The sequence below is a fragment of the Artibeus jamaicensis genome, unplaced genomic scaffold (assembly GCF_021234435.1).
Source record: "Artibeus jamaicensis isolate MK-2021 breed Jamaican fruit bat unplaced genomic scaffold, CSHL_Jam_final contig_47, whole genome shotgun sequence".
Taxonomy (NCBI): Eukaryota; Metazoa; Chordata; class Mammalia; order Chiroptera; family Phyllostomidae; genus Artibeus; species Artibeus jamaicensis.
Window position 1 is genome coordinate 2,178,353 of NW_026521848.1, and position 19,504 is coordinate 2,197,856.

Here is a 19,504-nt window from a genome sequence, read left to right on the forward strand (position 1 = left end):
AACAGGCCTGGCCCAACTGGGTCCCCAGGAGCACTCCTGTTACACACGCGCGGGAACGGGGCTGGGCACCCCAGGCCCCACCTCCTCAGGGACAGGTGGTTTATCGCAGCTCTGCTAGGAAGTGGAGAACGGAGACAGAAGAGGACACTGCAGGCGCCTTAAAAATATTACATGTTTTATTATCCTGTCCCCAGAAGGGTGGTTTATCCAGAAACCAAGAAAAAAAATTATCAATCAGAATAAACCAAAAGAAAAGGGGAGTGGGAGGCGGGAAGGGACAAACCCATCGACTAACAGGCGGCCAGGCCAGCAGCCCACCCCCCACTTCGGGAGGGTCCCGGAGCCCACGCCCTACGACAGACAACAGGAAGAAACCAGGCAGGGACAGGGGAGGGGCAAGTCAGCTAGGGCTTCATTAAGAGAGTAAGAGGCGGCAGAGACGTGTTGTTGCTAGGTGAATATATATTTATATAATAAATCCGTAAGTTAATAAAGTAAATAGTAATTCTCTGAAAGTTTTAAATTTTTTATAGCTTTTTTTGTGATTTTTGTTTTGTTTTGTTTTTTTTGGTTTGGTCCTTAGGAAATCCGAGACATAGGTCCAGACAAAGCAAGGTGGGAACTGGTTGGGGGGGGGTGCAAAACGTTGGTCTGCTTCATCTCCTCTGCTGCGGGGAGAGGGGACTGCTGAGCTGCACAAGGCCCCGCCCCCACCCCCCACCCAGTGACGGCAGAGAAGGGGAGGGGGGTGAAGGGAGCAGGGTGGGGTCCTCTTTCCTGTTGGGTAGCTGTGGCGCCCTCTGCTGGGCCCATCGCAGGCATGAGCAGTTCCTGGACAAGGCACATAGGGCCACTGGGGCTTTGGCCTGGATGTTGGGAGGCCTTGAAGGGACCTCAGGAGCAAAGGAAGGGCAGGGTGTGGCAGGTATTCCTAGGGCTCAGAGGGGACCTGTTTTGCTGTGGGGATCCACTGTCCCCTCTACACAGTTAAAAAAAAAATCATATATATTTACCAGACCAGAAGTGCTGACCCCAAAAAGTCTCCTGTACCCCTATCCAGGGGGAGGGGAGAGAACCTCCTGGCCAACTGACAGAGAGAGAGGAGAGAACCTGCCCCAGCCCCTCCCTGCCCACCCGCCACCCCCCAGAAAGGACCCACAGAGTGCTTTGCATAGATACAGAGTCAGAGGAACAGGACCAAGGAGGTCCCGCAGCAGGGACAGGGGCTCCCCCAGCCCCTCCTGGAGGCTGTGAGGACGGGGTGTTAGGTCAGGGCTCTCCGTGGGGGCCTCACAGGTCACTCTCGCCATACAGGGCTGTAGAGAAGGACTTGTAGTCAAGGGCACCAGGCACCGCATCAGGGCCCTGGTACGGTGCCATGCGGGCGATGCAGTACTCGGCCTGGTCAGGAGGCAGCTCTCTCCGAAGCTCCTCGGCTGTGATGAAGTTCTGGGGGTGGCAGGGTGGGACTCAGGGCAACCTGCAGCCCACACTGGCCCCCGCGGCCCCTCCTGCCCAGTCCTGGATGCAGAGCCCTGCCCCGCCTGCCCCAGGAGCTCAGAGGTGTCTGGCTTACCTTGTCTCCGGCCAGGACCTTGAAGGAGGCAATGACCTGGTCAGCTGTGTCTGTATCGGTGGTCTCCCTGGACATGAAGTCAATGAAGGCTTGGAAGGTCACGAGGCCACTGTGGTTGGGGTCAACCACGCTCATGATGCGGTTGAACTCAGCATCGCCCTGAGAGGCAGGAGCGGGGCAGGGGACAGGCAGCACGTGAGCGGGCAGGATGGCTGGGCCGGTGCAGCAGAGCCGAGCTGGGAGGGCGGGGCCGAGCCCCGCACACATGCCAAGTCGTCAGCCTGCCTCGGATGGTCTTGGCTCCCCAGGTGACTGCCCCCTGTGCCCCAGGCTGGGGACGGGTGCCCTCTACTCCTCCCCTCCCACGTTTTTGGGAAGTGGGGAGTGGGGTATACATCAAACAGGTCTGCTGCTCCTCAGCCCTAGGCTCACAAGTTAGCTCTGGAGGGTGGGGAAGAAAGAGAGAAGAGAAAGAAAAGGGAAAGAGCCAGAAGCCTGACGTCCTCTCTGCAGACCTTCCAGGGAAGTGGGCGGGAGGCGCAGGAAGGCGTCAGAGAGACCCCAGCCCAGCAGATGCAGCAGGAGGAGGGGGGTGACGCTGCACTGATCTGGTAGAGGGGTGTCCCCAAGGACCTGGAAACTCTGGATGGGGGTTAGCACGAAAAGGAGGAGGAGGAAGGGGAAGGAGGGGGGAAGGAGAGAGAGGAGGAGGCAGAGGAGGAGGGGCAGGGGCAGGGGGAGTGGCACAGCAGCGAGGGAGGCAGAGGCTGCATACCAGGCTGTATCCTGTGGAGATAAGCAGAGCCCTGAAGTCATCGGAGTCCATGCTGCCTGTCTGTTTCTGCTCGAGGACGCAGGGACAGCAGGAGGCCGGGCCCAGAGTAGGCAAAGGGGCCACCCCGTGTGCACAGCAGGGAAACAGGACAGTGGCAGGAGCGGGGGCGACAGAGGCGGCCCCAAGAGACCAGGTAAGGAGAAAGGGTCCAGAGAGACATGGGTAGGAAGGAGGCAAGAGAGCCAGTGGGATGGCACACAGTGGCGGGGGGTGGAATGGCAAGGGGGGGAGACAGAGGAGGAGAGAGAGAGAGAAGAGCAGTTAATGCCGTGGTCCGCTGGGGCCCAGGGGACGCGTACCTGCCGGTCATTCTCCACATCGTAGCCCAGGCTGATGAGGCAGGCCTTGAATTCCTCTGGCCCCAGCGCCCCGCCGTGGTCCTGCCGAGTGTCCAAAGGCAGGTGTGCAAGGGGCGACGTGGAAACCAGGCAGCACGGAGGTGGGGAGAAGGGCCAGGGTTACATGCAGAGGGTGAGGGGAGGGGGACACATGAAGGAGGGAAACACAGAGTTAGAGGTGATGGGAACAAGGCGATGGCCGGGACGGCTGGGGCAGGTGGAGGGGTGGGTGGCCGGGAGGGCAGCCAGAGGCCTCCTCCCACCTCCTCTGGGCTAGAGCAGGAGAGGAAGCTGAATGGTGCAGCATTACAAATTGATCCCCAGTTCTCTGAGGAAGAGGAGAACACACCTCACTTTCAGGGTCTGGAGTGAGAGGAAAGGGATCGCATGCCACCCTGCTTCCAACGTCAGGGTCCCTGCTTGAGGATGCAGGGTTGAGGCTGCACACTCCTACCCACAGGAAGAAGGCAGATGATGTATCAGGCTCAGCAGTGGATGGGGACTGGGGAAATGCTAGCACTCAGGCCCTTCCAAAGTGGCTGCCAGGGCAAACCTAAACTTTAAGAACACTATGTGTACGCATGGCCCAGATTCATGGGCCAGGTCTCTAACCCCGGGTGTGAGGGTGCTCAGTCTGTCCCAGGGTCTCATGGGCAGGCTGGCAAGGATGCACAGCTGAAAGCAGGGCTTGGGAACCCCTTTCTCCTCTCAAGGGAAACTGGTTATGCCGTGGGTCAGGGGGATGCACTTCTGCACCTCCTTCCATGGCTGAGGCCCCGCCAACCCCTGTGAGTGGTGGCTGACACACAGCAACGGTGATGTGAATGAACTGATGGATGCAAACACAGACGGGGCAAAATGGGACAGTGACAATGGTGACAGCAGAAAGGGAAGACGTCAAAGGGCAGAGGGAGCTGCTAACCTTGTCGAAATGGTTAAAGGAGGCCCGGAACTCCTGCATCTGCTCCTGGCTGATGCCCTTGGCATCTCGGGTGAGGATCTGGTTCTCGACCTCGTTGATGGTGCGGGCGATGGTGGTCAGCAGCTGCTCCCAGCCCACGCGGATGTGCTGGAGAAGGAGACGGCATGAGTGCAGGCAGGGCTGGCGGGAGTGCTCAGACCCCTGCAACTGCAACTGAGGGGGTCTTGGAACTGGGTCCTCCCCACATGGAGAAGGTGTGGCCTGGAGTGAGGCTTGCCCTAACTTTCTCCCAAAGCCAATCCAGGCCAAAACTCTCCTGTGCGCCTTATCTGCACGCAGAGCACAGCACCCACCGGCCGTTTCTGCCCACCAGCAGGGTTCACGTTGCCTCGGTGGTGTCTGACGACAGACGTGGCAGAGGGCCAGCGCTGAGCACCTGTGCAGTGCCCACGGGGAGACTGCAGAGGTGTGCAGGGCACTGTGTAGCTGGCTTTGGGAGAAACACTGCCCCCTTTTTGTGGCATCTTGGTGTGCACGCTGTAAATACAGTCGCTGTGAATGATGTCGAGCTACCAATGTGAAGACAACCGGCCCGGAAGGTGCAGCGTGGATGCCAGCACACACTGGGTGGGTCTGTGTCCTCGAGCGAGAACCAACTGTGAGGCCACAGCGAGGGCAGGCGCCGCCCTCCCCACTCTCTCAAGCTTGTCCTGAGATGTGCTGTCATAGTGAGGGGAGCACAGTGTTAAGGAAACAGTGATTTTTAAACATGTGTAAATGTTCTGATTTGGCATTTTTGGTTGGAGTAAAAGAGGAGAGAGAGGAAGCAGCAGACGCTCCGACCGGGCAGGCTGCACAGGGCTCTTCCGTGCCAGGGCCCGGGAAAGCGGGGTGCGGAGCGCCTGACGGGGCCCAGCGCACCTCCATGGTGTAGTTGGTGTGCTTGTTGTCGAAGATGAGGGCCTCCTGGATGAGCTGGTGCTGCTGCTCCAGCAGGTCCAGGTTCGGCTTGTAGTCCACAATGCTGCGCTCGTACTGCTTCAAGTGGTTCAGCTGGTCCTCCAGGGTCCCGTTCATCTCGATGGAGATGCGCCCGATCTCCTGCACACAAGGCGGGTGCTGCTGGGGGTGGGGCCACAGCCAGGGTGCCCCAGCCTGCGGCCTTTGCCCAGGGTCCCCCTTCCAAAAGGCTCGTGGCTCCCATGACTGTCCCTTCCAGCCTCACCCTCCAGTGTAAAAAGCAGCCACACCGGTGAGTTCCTGTGCTGAGCACTACATGTGCCTAACCTCAATGCACACTTCACTCACGGTGACGGGCCCTGTCTACAGATGTGGAAACAGAGGCCCAAACAGAACAACTTCTCACACAGCGAGAGCCAGAGTTCAGGACCTGAACCGGGCCTGGCTGACTTCAGAGCCTGTGGCTGCTGGCACCGAGCCAGGGCCAAGCTGCCCGTGCCCCTCCTAGGCTGCTGTTTCAGCGACACCACTCTGGTCACACGTGCCTGGTGGGTAGTGACCACTTAGAGGCGGCCAGACTCACAGCTGGTGTCATTACAAACCTTCCTGTGCCTAAGTCGTGAGGGTCCCTGTGAGCTGGGGCCGCCTCGGCCACAGCCCTACCTCCGTGCCTACAGCAGAGCCAGCACACAGCAGTGGACGCCAGCATTTATTGTGGAAATGAAGGAACTCTTCCCTCTCATTTTAGAGATGAGAAAACTGAGGAGCAAGGTTACACTGTGACTGAGCTCACGGTCATCAGTCAAGGGCAGAGCCAAGACTCGAATCTGTTCCCTGATGCCTCAGCTAAGTGGCCCTCAGGGTGGCGCTGCCGTTTCCATCCGTGCATCGTATCCACCCCCCCAACCCCGCCACAGGCCAGGGCTCCCAGCGGGGTGAGAGTTGGGACGCAGCCCCCACGTCTGCTGGCCCTAAGAGCACAGGGGATGTCCCACCAGGGGCGGGTGACCATCTGCTCACTGGCCTCCTGCTTACTGGAGGCTCTTTCCCAACTCTGCCCTGGGCTCGGCAGGGCTAGGACACAGCCCCTCACCTCCATCTTCGTCTGGATCCAGGGCCCCACGATGTTGGCCTGGCTGGCGAACTGGCGGCGGAGGTGCTCGTTGGACTGCTGCTTGCTCTGCTCCTCCAGCAGGGCGTGGTCCCGCTTGGGCACGAGCTGCTGTACCTGGGGAGGGGCAGGGAGCAGGGGCAGGGGCAGTCAGGGTGTCGGCCCCCTCACCTGGCCAGCCCTGCCCTGGCCCCGCTGAGGGGCTCTGCCTACCTTCTCCCACTTGGAGTTGATGATCTGGGGGGTGACGGTGGTGTAGGGGTTGCTGCCTGACAGTTTGATGTGGTTGCTTTCGGCGATCCTCTGGGCCTCCTTGTGGATGGCCAGGATGGCCTCCCGTTCCCTGTCAGCGTCCGGAAGCGTTGACTTGAACTGGTCATGGGCTGAGATCAGGCCCTGGGGGAGAAGAAGGGGTGAGGGGCAGCCCAGCCCCTCGGGGGTCCCATGAGGAGGATGGGTGGGGGCGGACCTCGATCTCCTCGATGGTGTGGACGATGAACATGTCCTGGAGGTCCTCCATGGCACTCTCCATCCAGTTGTTGAAGGGAGCGGCCCGCTTGGCATACTCCAGGTGCAGCTGGTCGATGGTCTCCAGTTGCTTCTCTGTTTTCTGGTGTGCGGGGCGGGGGGAGGGAACGGGACAGAGGAGGGAGGTCAGTCAGCAAGTAGGAGGGGGTGAGTGGTGGGGAGGGGTTCGGGGGCCCCGGAGACGTCGGAGAAGTCCCCTCTGGGTGGGTCAGAGACACTCAAGGGTCTGGGCACTGAGGGCAGTGGGGAAGCTGGGCTCCAGGGTGACATCACCCTCCTCACCTCCAAGGCTTCTCTGCGACTGTGAGTCAGGGAGCCAAGGGCATCCCACTGGTCGCAAATCTTCTGGCACCGAGTGTTGACATTGTGGGAATCGTAGTAATCCAGCTCACTGTGGGTCGGGCAGAGGGTGGCAAGACCCGCCAGGGGTTAGCTGGGTGTGCCTGGACCCACCCGCCCCCAAGGGTCCCAGGTCCTGGTACCAGGGGTATTAATGTTGAAGGTTGTCCATCACCCCTCTGTGCTCCGGCACCCCCAGGGTAGGAAGAATTCGGAGGTGTGGTGGGGCAGGGGCTTCCTCCTGCTCACTAACTCCATGAAGTTGCTAAGCTACCACACTTCAGTGCAGGGCGTGGGGCGGCGGCACCGAGTGCGGCCCTCAACCAGGGCTGCAGTGGCACTTTCCCACGGAAAGAAAGCCAAGCAGAGCGTGCGTGTCAGAGAGCGTGTGTCAGAGAGTACGGGCTCTGGAGACAGGTTCCCTCCATCTGGATTGCAGCTCCCCGACTCTGTACTTCTGTGGCCCTGGGCGAAGGAACCCTGCTTTTTGTTTCCTTGTGTGCACCTCGGTGGGGAGGTTATTTTGGAAAGCAAGCCACTCAGTGAGTGAAGTGCCGAGAGCAGTCCTGGGTACCCAGCAGGCAAAAGCAGCAACTATTTGTTAAAAGTGGTAGGTATGTTTATTTTAATGGGTATTAAGAAAAAACACATAATTAACCTGAGATCTAGTTCTAAGCAATTGATAATTAAGGAAAAAGTGAGCTGATAATGGTGTAGATACTTATTATTATTCAAACGACTGAGGTTCGGGAAACCCTGGCTGATGATCATTGTGGACCCCCAGCCCTCCACACGCCCCCTGCCCCTCCGCTCCCTGCCCCGGAGTCAGCCCCAGGACCCCCATCTCCTGCGGCCCAGATGCTTGGATGCTGTTAGTAGCGGAGCCCTAGGACATCAGTGTACAGGCAAAACCTTGGTGGCACGGTGAGGCGTGGAGAGCAGGGAGCAACTCTGGGAAGGAACAGGAAAGACGCGGGGACCAGACGGTTGTCTCGCCTGCCTGGGTACAGGGGCTGGGGCGAGCAGGAAGGGCTAGGAGAGGGAGTGGGGGCCGGGCTGTGCTCCAGAGGGCCAGGCAGCCTGGGTTCCATTCCTGTCTCGACCACTTCCCAGCTGTGTGACCCTGGGCAAGGCTGCTGGACTCTCTGTGCCTCAGTTCCTCTCTCTAACATAGGTGCCAGGGCACGCCAACATGGAAGGGTATCAGTCAGCCATGCTGGGGGTTAGGAGAGCTGGTACAGGTAGAGCACTGAGTGCTCCTGGAGTTTCTGTCACTGCTATTAATCAACGCTCCGCCAGGCTGTGCATCCGAGTTCATTCTGGCTGGCTCTCGGTCCTCTGACTCATCTTTGGAGAAAGCGACAGTACCCTGAACAGCCCTCCCTTTCTCTCCTTCAGGGCTACTGTCCAGGAAGGTGCTCTAGCGACCACCTGTTCCCTGGCTCAGGGTAATGGGTTTCACGTGGCCGTTCCCCAGTGCTGGAGTAGTAGGCTGGCCTACGGTTTATTCCAACTCTGTGTCTCAGCAGGTTCCAGGGGCTCACCCGTCAAATAAGAAACCTGCTCTCGACTCACCCCCACAACCCCAGCAGACACATGCATTTGTGGCCTTGCCCCGCTCCGTCTGTGTGTGCCAGGTGCAGGGGCTCTACCCTACGAGAGCCTGTGGGACCCCAAGGGCTGCCAGGGTTGTGGTACAGTGAAGGCCTCATCATACCTTCTACCTCGGGGTGAGCAAGCAGGGAACCCCCAAACAACTGGACGCTGTGCAGGGAACGAGTCAGGGAAGACGCTGGCCCTCCCTGGCACGGGGCCCCAGCCTTGTAGGAACAAACAGAACTCTGGGGATGGCTGTGGCAGGGTGGGTGGGGGTATCCGTAGAAATCTCGGTTCTAGCCAAGGACACTATTTTTGAGCAGACAGCTATTTTGGGAGCTCTGTTGCCCCTTCAGGGATTATGGATTTTCCATGAAGTAATGGCCTGGGCCTCCCACTCCCTGAGCCCTCCCTGCTGCTGGCTGTTGCCCTGGTGGAATAAGGCCCCCATTCACCGGCTCTGGAGGTTCAGTGTACTAATTGTGTGCACAAGTTTATCTGACTGGGGCAGAGAAGGGAGGGCAGAGGACCGGCTGCCTGGAAGGCCTCACAATGGTGCATTCTGAGTGGGAGGAAAGGGCTGTGCAGAACAATGGGCTCTCTGTGCAATCTGTGCAGCCAGGTCCCTCAGGAGCAGCGAGGACGGGGGAGGAGGTGGGGCGCTGGGCCGCCCACCTTACCAGGGGCCAGGGATCTCCCAGGGGTGGCGAGTAGGGAAGTGGAGCCCAGGGACCCTCAGAGCCTGAAGAACCAGGACAAGGAGGCAGAGTATCTAGATCCCACCATGTTTCTCCTCAGGAGTGAAGACCAGACAGGCCGAGGGACCGCCCCGTCAGGCCCTGGCATCTGAAGAGAGGGGTGCTGGTGGAGAGGGCTGGAGACCCCACTCTAGGCATGGGGCAGCTGCACCCCCGGGTGCCACCCAGCACTACTGTGGGCGCGGTGCTGGAGGGGAAGCACGTGGCAGCCCACCGGCCCACTTACTTGAGCTCCTGGGCGATAGCCGCAATCTGTTCCACGCGGTCCTGATGTGCAGCCAGGTCACTCTCGAAGGCCTCATGCTTGCGGATGAGGGCTTTGATGTCTGACAGGGTGGCCGTCTCATAGTCCCGGTGCTTCAGCATGGCCTCCTTCCCTGGGGGTGGAGGGCAGAAGGCAGGACACACTTAGACAACAGTGTGCGGAGTCCACTACGGGCCTGCCCAACCAAGGGGAAGGAAACGGGGTAAACCCAACATCCCTGGCCTTTCCAGGGATCTCTCAGTCCAGTACGCCCTGGATGGAGCTGGGACACACCTCAGTATTGGTGGGCCTGAGCCAGATATCCCAATTCAACCTGTGTGGTCCAAACTTCGTGTCTGTTCGTGGTAGGAGACTGTGAGACTGGACCGCTTTGCCATGTATGGAGGGCCGTGATCTGAAGGGCTGGGGGTGCAGCCCATGCCTCAGCAGGGCAGAGGACGGGGAAGTGCTCCCATCGGGGTTCTCCCTGGAGCCCACCCCCCCGCACATTCCTGGCACCTGGGGGCTGGCTCCCTTGGGGTGGTGGTCTTATCACTTAGCCACAGCCCCACACCGCCCTAAGGGTTTTGATGTGCAGAGAGGCAGGGCCCCTCATCAAGCTATTTGAAGGAAAGGAGACACACTGTTATTAGATCTGGAGCCTAGTTAATTATACGTGCCAGGGCCGAAGCTCAAGTGAGCCCTGTAAGTATAGTGAAGTACTAGAGAACCAGTGGAAAATGCCAGCCTGGGAAGGGGGCTACTTCAGGTAAGCCACCTCAGGCAGCCCCTAGAGGGACAGCTCAGAGACCTCCTTTCCTCGGCTGCCTGCTGGGTGCAGTCCTCAAGAGCAGTAGGACGACACGCAGCCTCCCCTCAGCTGGGAAATGGGGCCGACCCAGCACCTAAGGTCTCGGTGAAGCGGCGCTTGGGAGACAGCAGAGCAAGGGCCAACCTCGGCCGCCCTAGGACAGGGCCTGGCACTGGCGGGCGGCAGGCGGCAGCCTGGGAGACTGACTCCGCCGGCCCTGCCACCCCAGCCCTGGGGTGGGACACTTAACCACAACAGCAAGCTTGCAATTCCCTTTCCCAAATTGCTTTCTCCCAAGGGTGGGAACCTGAAATAGCAGGTTACCACTTCTCTGCCTCGGCAGTTTCAGCAAGGACTGGAAGACTGGGAGGAGTGGGCCACAGCCAGGGCCGCCTTGGATGCAGGATGAAGGGCGGCCACAAAAAGGAATCAGGGCTCCCTTTGTTTCTTTCCCCAGATAACCCAAGGCCTCTGGAAAGCATCCACATCGACCCTCACCCTACAGGCTGAGGGATGTGCAAATGGGCCAGGAGGCTGGTCTCTCTTCCTGTTTTGCATCCTTGGGTGTACGCAGCCTTCAGGCTTCAGGTCTTGGGAATGAGAGTGGGCAGGCCTACCCGGGGGCTCTGGGCTGACTCACAGCACAGGGCTAGATGCCAAAATGCCCGCACGCCTGCCAGTGGGGAAGCAGGGGCGTGGAGAGGCCACAGGACCAGTCAGTCTGCCCTGGCACAAAGTCAGACCAACTCTCCCTGAAGGCGTTCACATGAAGGCCAGCTCCCGCATCACTCCTGGGGAGGGGACCCTGGTGGGCCATCAGACTCACAACTTGGGCAACAGGACACCATCTTCCCACGGTTTCCTGGAGTCCAAGGCAAGGGACTAAGGAAGTGATAAAACAGGCCAAAAGGTCCCAGAAGGGAAACCCAGAAGGATGACACCCAGAGCCTGTAAATGTGCAGAATGTGGATCACAGAAGGAAACGGCTCAGTCCGAGCACGAGACTCGGGTGCTGTGAGCTCCTCCTGTGTGCACAAGGCCCTCTGATGTGAGAAATGACAAAATCTGCTGGCTTGTGGGTTCCCTCGGAAGGCACCTCACCTACCTGGGAAACTACCATACACAGGAGGAGGCTCAAGAAGGGTTTGTGGAATGAAGAAATGAAGAAATAAAGTAAAAGCCAATATCCTCTGCAAGGGTTGGGGATGAAGCCATGGGCGTCATTTCTTTGAGGCACGAGGGAGGTGCCTGCATCCCTGGCGCAGGCCTCTTGCTCACCTGCCCTCCTGGCACCTCCCTCTGTGTTCCTTTCCAGGTAGAGGAGGGCAGGGTAGCACTGTGATCTGGTGGCTGCTGCTGGAGAACAGCAGCCTGAGCTAACATGTGGAGGGCATTAGCTGGGATGTGGCCAGGGACAGACACAGTGACGCAGGCCCCGGTCTGCAGATCACAGAGCTGTGTGTTTGAGTGCTGATGGGAGCGGGGCCTCTGGGTAGGTTTCAGCTCCGGCCAGTGCTGCAGCTGCCTCACAAGAAGCTGGGAGGGGAAAATGGGGTAGCTACCCAGAGGTTTCAGTGAGGCTCTCATGGTGAACTGTGGTGATGGGAGGAAGGAAAATCACTGTGAGCAACTCAAGAAAGTATGAAATCAGCTGGACAGAGTGGTGGCAGTGGGTGAACCTCCTGAATTCAGTAACAGCAGGAGGAGAGAGACACTTGGGAAGGAAGTGGGAGGGCAGCGTCCTGTGGACGGCTCCCGGCTTTCCCAGACACCGGCTGTTTCCCGAAGGTTCTTAGGCCCCTGGTATCTGGAATCCCAACCATGGTGCGGGTCCTGACCAAGGGCCAGGGACATGGTGGAATTCCACAGTCTGAGCCAAGGGAACGGGCAGCTGCAGAGCTGCTGAGGAACAGGAGGCACAGCTGTCCTTCTGGGAGAAGCCACCCAGCAGTGGGGCCAGGCCCCTGGAAGGAGGCTCTGGGGGGCTGGGAGTCCGTGAGCACTGCCTATGGGTCAGGAGGCAGGTCTAGGTCTTGGCTTTAAGGATCATGCGTGGGAACACAGACCCATCCTCCAACATGAGGTCCTTGGTCACAAAGGGTGTAGAGATGGAAGGCTGAGCTTCCTGCACACAGGCTGCCAGGAAGAGGGTTACTTCCCTGTGAATGGCAGCATTCACGAATGACTGGTCTCTGGTGACTCACGAAGGGGCCCACCTCTAAGTGATCTCTGAGACCAGAGCAGATGGGCAGTAGGAGGAGCAGAATCCAAACTGTCTCTTGCTGCCTGGGGCCGGATGAACCCACAACAGCATTTCTGACATGCATGCGCTGTTTGTGTGTGCGCGTCTGAGAGACAGGAATTCAGCAAGGGAGCTGGGAGGGCCATACCGTCAGTCCAGGCCTCATGGATGGAGGCTTTCTGCCGGAACTTCTCTGCCAGGTGGTCAAGCCGCTCCAGCCTGCGGATCTCATTCAGCAGCCACTCCTCGTAGCCCTTCTCGGCCTGCTCCAGGTGCTGCCAGCCATTGTTGATATCCTGCAGGGCAGGGGAGAGCGGGGCTATCACAGGGGCAAGGCACCCCAAGGGGCGATGCCTCCCTGAGGGACACTATGTGAGCTGGGTCATGTCTACCTCCTGCTTTGCCACGTCTGTGTACCCAGACAGGGCCCAACACCTGCCAGGAGTGATCAGTTCTCTTAAATTAATACACAAAAATGAAGGGTCTCAAGTACTTGGTGATGGGCTGGAGTCATGGCCAACTGGGGTTCTGAACTAACACTATTCCACACAAACTGTGGTGTGGTTGAGGATGGGTGTAAAAATCTTGGGAGTGCTGGGGGTTGTTGTGGTGATGGTAAAGTGCCAAGCTGGACCCCAAAGGCTGTAAACTCTAGATAAGACAGTAAGCCTGGGGGTGGTCTGGCAAACCTGCACCTCCTGGGCCCTGGCCGCTCCGTCCCCAGAGCCCTGCCCTTACCGAGACCATCCTGCCCTCAGAGGGCATGAAGGCGGGCCGGTTGCTGAGGCGCAGCTTGGTCTGCAGCGTGTTGAAGTTGATCTCCAGCTGGCACTTCTCCTGCACCTTGGGTGGCTTGTGGACGCGCCGGTAGTCACGGAAGTCCTCCAGCTTTTGCTGCATCTCTTGGATGGTCTTTTGGGGCACGCGGTCCTCCAGCCAGGGGATGGTGCGCCGGATCCACTCCAGAAGCTGCGGGCCCACAGGCAGCCGTGAGGCCTTGCCAGGGCGCCCTCAGAGCACCGGCAAGGCCACCCGCAGCTCACGGGCACATGGGACCTAGACCTTTGAGGACCGCGTCTCGGGGAATCGCCCCTGCTCCCCAGACAGACTTCTCCATGATTTCCATCGGGACCCCATGGCAGGCAATTCTGGGAACGTGTGCCCCCTGAACCACTGTGCTGTTCTCTGGTTACTTTCTGTTCGCATCTTTGCTCTCTCGCTCTTCCTTTTCCTCAGACCTACTCAGGGCCCCTCCTTGGTGGTCTTGCCCATCACTCCCCACCATGCAGCCCAAGCGCTGCTGTCACCACTGAGCTCAGCGCTGTCTGAGGGTGTCACTGCTCCCCTGTGCACTGACTGCCAGGGCCTCACGGGCAGGACCTGCAGCCTGGCTCACCGGGGGCAGCCGGCGCCGTGCACGAGGCTTGGGACGTGGAAAAATTAGAATGGGAAACTGAAAAAGAAGGTGACGTGTATTTTTACGAGCCACTCATGTCTTTGATGGAGGAAGGCCAGGGCACAAACAAGCAAACTAGACATTCTAGTGCAATCCTGAGAGTAAAATCAGTTACTGTGCAGCACAGATTTGCTCAGAGAAGTAATTCCCAATGACAACTTCTGGCAAAACAAGAGAACCAAGGACAAGAGTATCCTTGTGTGTTTACCTCTTGATGCGTGTGCCAGCTGCCCCTTCTTGGGAAGGGCTGGGATCCTAAGATAGGTATGTAATCTTTAACCTTTCCTTGGTGTTACAAATAATGCCGTTAACAGATGGTAGCCCTTTCTTTTAAAAATATCCCCTTAACAACAATAAAAAATATATAAATAAAAATACCCCCATAATTTGACAAAATAAAAAGTCTGTCACTGCCCTGGCTGGGTGACTCCATTGGTTGGAGCACTGTCCTGTACATCAAAGTTTATGGGTTCGATCCCTGGTTGGGGTGTATACGGTGGGAGGGGCCAATCGATGCTTCTCTTTCCCTTCCTCTCTCTAGAATCAACCGAACATATCCCTGGGTGAGAATTAAAGGGGGGAAAGATGTTGGCCACTAAAGGCTGGCTAGCAAATATTTTCCCAAATTATTCTGGTCTGTGGAATCTCAATGTCTGGGAGCCAATCACTGGTCTAGAAGAGTTGTCAAATTACTGCCTTTGGGGAACTTAAATGTTCTAATTTTTTTTATAAGGCAACTTTAAAAATAAAGGGCAGAACCCAGAGAGGTTTACTGAACACCCACACTCCCAACTGACATTCCAGGTCAGGCTCTGGAGCGGGGCTGCTTGGGTTTGAACTCCGGCTCCCTGTCCTGCTGGCTGTGAGCCCAGTAGGACAGTGGGCACACACCTAACTTCCCCTGGGCCTCAGTCTCCTCACCCAGGGAAGGGAGTGACTCGAGAGGGCAGGTCCAGCACACGCCATCCTTGACCAGGCCCACCATGACAAGCCACGGCCCTGGCCAACACTGTGTCATCTTGGTCTCTGCGTCCTGCTAAATTGGTCCCTCCGCAGGGAGGATGAAGAACCTTCCATTCTTAAAAAGCTCCCCAGATGACTCGAAAGCAGTGTGGTGTTCAGAAAACAATGTCCCTGAGAGTGTGCTGGAACCCGAGCTCCAATCCCAGGAGCCCGCAGCACGATGACATGCCAGCCTGACTCCGGCCGCGTGCAGCCCACCCAGAAGGCCGTCCCACGTACTGGCTGGGGCAAACTCCAGGTGGCACCTCACCACCTTTTCCAGGAAGTCTCACTGTGACACCTGCTCTCCACTCTGCAAGTGTCACACGACCTACGGCCAAGGGTAACAAAGGTGGCCCGATTTTTCAGCTCTGGTAGGGTCACTGGGGTTGGAGGTAAGTGGCACTTACGTCACTGGCCAGTCTCTCATAATCTTCCATCAGGTGTTCATTCTCCTGATTGACGGCCAGCACCTTGCAGATCCGGTTGGCTGCTGTCTCAGCCTGGGGCAGGGGAAGCACACACAGTCAGGGCTGCCTGGGGCATGGGGACCCTCCCTCCTGACAGGCACATCACTTGAAAGCTGGCTCATCCACGGCCCACACAGAACTCCCCGAGGAGGGAAGGAGAGGAAGTACAGCTCCAGCGAGATGGTGCCCTCAGTACCTGTGACCCGGAAGCCCTTGCTGGCGTCCCCATAGCTTACTGCTCAGGCCACTGCCCAGGGAGCTGGGCCCCTTGGCTTTCTTGGCCTGGTCCCTGGAGGTGCTGTGAGGGGTTGGGAAGCCCTCCCACGCTGGGGGAAATGGATTAACAGTCCTTCTGGTGGCTCACAGAGGGTTAGGTAACGCCGGGTGGGGTCCTCCACTAGGCCAAGCCCTGGAAGGAGGCTTCCCCTTGGGCGGGAAAGTGGGCTGTAGTGAGGCAGAGTGCTGGAGAGCTGCGGGGCGAGCAGAGGGTGCGGATGCTGGTGCCCCCCAGAGAAGCCTGGTGGTCAGTGCACAAGCAGAGCACACTAGACCCCTTCCTAATCTTCCCCTTGGAGGTGGATGTGGATGGCTCATTGGGCAAAGTCACAATCCACAGAAGGGAGCCAGGGATTCACAGAGCAGGGAGCAGTGCAGACAGTGACAGTCTCTGCCCAGAACTACCAGACACTGTCCGGCACTGACCTGCTGACGGGGAATGTGATGAGTGGAGAACGAGGGTGAAGGGTGCCACACGGGGAGAGGAGAGACCAGGTACCTTTCAGGAAGCACAGAAAGGGTCCCAGAGGAAGAGTTGGAACAGCAACAGAACAGGAACAGAAATAGTGAGGAGGGTCTACAGAGTGGTGAGGAAGGAAAACACAGGCTTGGGGATGGCTCCAGACTTGGCCCAGCTTCTCCCATCCACACACTGCTTCTGGGACAGGCGGGCAGGTGAGCAGGGACCAGCCAAGGTTGATGTGCAAACATGCGCGCGCACACGCGCACGCACACACACACAGCATCATGCTGCAGGACACTCGCCAATGGCTCTAAGCGGTGCTCCTCACAGATGAGGTTCACAAGAGCTTGGCTGGCAAACATCTGGCCCCAGGAGGCAAGGCCAAGATCACAGCTTTTGGGGCAGCCATGGAAGTTAGTTCCTGACCCCCGTCTCTTGGAAGAGACAATGGTACCCCACGCTGAAACCCACTCTGCATGCAGACACACAAAGGTGGGGGCCGCTGGTCGCAGGTGTTGTTTCACTACTGAATCCCTGGCACCTAGCGCAAGGGTTGCTGTGTTTTCGATAGTCAGGTTGATGAATGAACGAGTGAACAAAGAGCAGATGCTTCAGTGACTAGAAATAAACTATCAGGGTACAGTTTATAAAATAAGTTATTTTATAAACAAAATAAACCCCAGAGAGTGCTCTTTTAAGAGCTTGGTGAACACACAACACACAGATGATGTGTTACTGAACCGTACACCTGAAGCATATGTCATCTTATTAACCAATGTCACTCCAATAAATTCAGAGAGAGACACGGCCTTGAGCCTATGGGGAAAAGACAGCAGCAAAAATAAAAAGCATTCTGTTGCTGGCCTGAGAAGCAGACACAGGCTGGGGGAAGCTGAACTTGGACTTGATAAGCCTGAATCCTGCACTGGCCTTGGTGAATGGCAGCTCATAAAAGCTAGACCTTTATTTCTTCCAAGAGGGGCCTGGATGCCTCAAAACACCCCCATGCTCTGACCAGAGCCTTCCTGCCAGTGTCTGCTCGCACAACCCTCCGGGCCCCCTGTGCCGCACCACAGAGTTCAGCTCTAGGCACAGGCGAATAGCTGGGGCAGAACAGAAAGCACCCTCACAAGGGTGATGTGGTGGGCAGGGAGGCTGGCATGGGACCTGCAGTGGGGAGCCCAAAGGCACACGTGCTGTTAGTTGGGGTTTGTGGCAAGGAACCTTCTGTCACTGCCCACCCCCACACCATCCTGCCTTCCCACTAGGGTGCAGGGTCCCCCTCCATTCTCCCTGCCCGCACCCTTCAGCAGAACACTGCAAACACGAACTCCAATCGCATGCTAGGCAGGTGGCAGACTGGCTGTGAAACCAGCTCTCCGGCCCAGGGCTGGGAAGAACCATGATGGGCAGGGACAAGGCTGCTCCGACTACCCACCCGTGCACAGAGCACTGACTGGGCCAGGCACAGTCCTGAGCTCTTCACCTGCATGCACTCATGTCATCCTCACAAGCTTCCTCCTCTTTTAACTGAGGATAACACACTTCCCTGCCATGTAAGGGACAAAGAGTCTGTGCCTAGCACATAGTAAGTGCTCCATAGACGAGAGCTAGTTTTTCTCCTCCCCGCCCACCTGCCAATGGCTAACACAAACTCGAGTCACTGGGAGTCCACTGCTGCCCATGCCCATAGACCAGAAGGCAAGTGGAGGGAACAGAGGGCCCCTGAGAGTAGCAGCAGGGGCAATATGAGGTCAGCCAGGCTCAGGGAGAGCTGCCGCTGGCAACACACTTCTGACTGCTCTGCCTGTGTCAGCAGGGCTGCTGGGGACAGGGGGCCAGAGAGCGGGGACAGCAGGAGGCGGCTTGGAGAACAGTCTGACTGCCCAGCCTGAGCCTTTCCTGAGCCATCTGGGAGGAAAAGGGGACACAGAGAGGGCAAGAAAAGCCAGTATACCAGGCAGGTAGCCCAGGACAGATCATGGACAAAGGGGTGGGGGCAACTGAGTGGTCAGGAACACAGGTCCAAACTGCTGCTCAGCTACTTCAGGGACTCAACTGTCCTGCCTGGGACATGGGCGCCACCTCCACCTCACAGAGCGGGCTGTGTGCAGAGAGAGTATCTATGGTGTGTCAGCACTGGGCCTGCATCCGCTCAAGTGGTGAAGCCCAAGGTCACAAAAAACCTGCCTGACCAGGTCAGTCCCCAAGCCGTGGTGGCCCTCGGCCTGGCCAGGACCCCGAGGGCAAGCTCCAGCCTCAGCAGCCAGGTGTGCTCTCACCCAAGCTCACCTTTTGAGCCCCCGAGAAAGCGTGGTAGAAGCAGGACACGTAAGTCATGATGGCTTTCTCATCTGGCCTCAGAGTGCCTACAATATCTGCGCAGAGAGAGAAAGAGAGAGAGAGGCAGGAGAGAGTGAAAGATGCAGGGAGGGCGGCCGGGGCCAGGCCCTAGGCTCATGCAGGAGGAATAGCGCTTGCTCTGGACTGGAAGCCAAACCCTGGCTCTGGCTGTGCAGGCCTGCCTTACTAAGGCTTCGGCGCGGGGAAGGGGGTTTCCAAATGGGTGGATTCCTTTGCTAACCAGGCCTGGGTTTGTGACACTAGCTATTGGCTCTAAAAAGGAAGACTTGTTTGGGGTTGACGGGGATAAACTCTAACTGATGTTTCTCAGAAAGTAAGATCATGTCTACCACCTCAGCATAAAGCACCTAATAGTCTCCTGTGGCCCTAAAATAAGACCCAAATTCTTGCTCTTAGGCTATAATAGTCCTACACAGTCTGGCCCTGTCACCTTCTCTGACCTCATATTTTCAACTCTCCTCCCCTTGCTTACTCCTCTCCAGCCATTCCTTGAATAAGCCAAGCTTATTTCTGCCTCATAGATTACATTTGCTCTACCCTGTGCCTAGAATGCTTTTTAAAACTTTTAAAAGATTTTTATTTATTTTAGACAGAGGGGAGGGAGGAAGAGAGGGAGAGAAACATCAGTCATCAATGTGTGATTGCCTCTTGAGCACCCCCTACTGGGAACCTGGCCTGAGGAGACCCAGGCATGTGCCCCGTGAATTGAAGTGGCAACCCTTTGGTTCCCAGGCCAGCACTCAATCCACTGAACCACACCAGGCAGGGCTGGAATGCTTTTCCTACAGATCTTCTCATGACAGCTCCTGCTCATCACTCCTACTGCCTGTTCATGTCACCCCTCAGAGGCTTCCCCTGGGGCCCAGCTAACTCAGGCATCTCTATCCCATGGTCCTGTCCCATGTTCTCTGCTGTGTGTATCACCACATGAAATGTCTTGATCTGTGGATGTGCCTGCTGTCTGCCTCACACTAGCATGGAAGCTCCACGAGAGCAGAGATCCTGCCTGACTCAGTCACTGCTGTATCCTCAGTGCCTGGTACAGAGCCTGGTGCAGAGTGGGCACTCAACAGACAGTGTGAGCAAAGACTAAATGGGCAGCAGCGATGCCAAGGAGCTGGGGTGTAGCTTCCAGTCGGAGAGAGGCCACTGCCGTCTGCAAGAGAAATGAGGTGAGCATGGGAGGCGAGAGGCAGCAGTGGCATTGGGCAGT

General features: G+C 57.7%; 1 protein-coding gene across 2 annotated transcripts in view; it reads right to left on the reverse strand.

Moving 5' to 3' along the window:
• Positions 1 to 158: 158 nt before the first annotated feature.
• The window catches only part of ACTN4 (actinin alpha 4), a 72,455-nt gene continuing 53,109 nt past the window's right edge, over positions 159 to 19,504 (reverse strand). The window contains exons 8-21 of one of the 2 annotated variants that reach the window (XM_037141844.2): positions 18,220 to 18,305; positions 15,129 to 15,221; positions 12,999 to 13,229; positions 12,409 to 12,556; positions 9,190 to 9,340; positions 6,553 to 6,661; positions 6,212 to 6,352; positions 5,956 to 6,138; positions 5,725 to 5,859; positions 4,593 to 4,772; positions 3,672 to 3,818; positions 2,711 to 2,791; positions 1,577 to 1,735; positions 159 to 1,449 (exon numbers count right to left, since the gene is read on the reverse strand). In XM_037141844.2, the coding sequence (XP_036997739.1) occupies positions 1,291 to 1,449; positions 1,577 to 1,735; positions 2,711 to 2,791; positions 3,672 to 3,818; positions 4,593 to 4,772; positions 5,725 to 5,859; positions 5,956 to 6,138; positions 6,212 to 6,352; positions 6,553 to 6,661; positions 9,190 to 9,340; positions 12,409 to 12,556; positions 12,999 to 13,229; positions 15,129 to 15,221; positions 18,220 to 18,305 (2,003 nt within the window). In that variant the 3' untranslated portion in view covers positions 159 to 1,290. The remainder of the gene's footprint in view (positions 1,450 to 1,576; positions 1,736 to 2,710; positions 2,792 to 3,671; positions 3,819 to 4,592; positions 4,773 to 5,724; positions 5,860 to 5,955; positions 6,139 to 6,211; positions 6,353 to 6,552; positions 6,662 to 9,189; positions 9,341 to 12,408; positions 12,557 to 12,998; positions 13,230 to 15,128; positions 15,222 to 18,219; positions 18,306 to 19,504) is intronic. The other variant, XM_037141843.2, reaches the window with a different exon arrangement.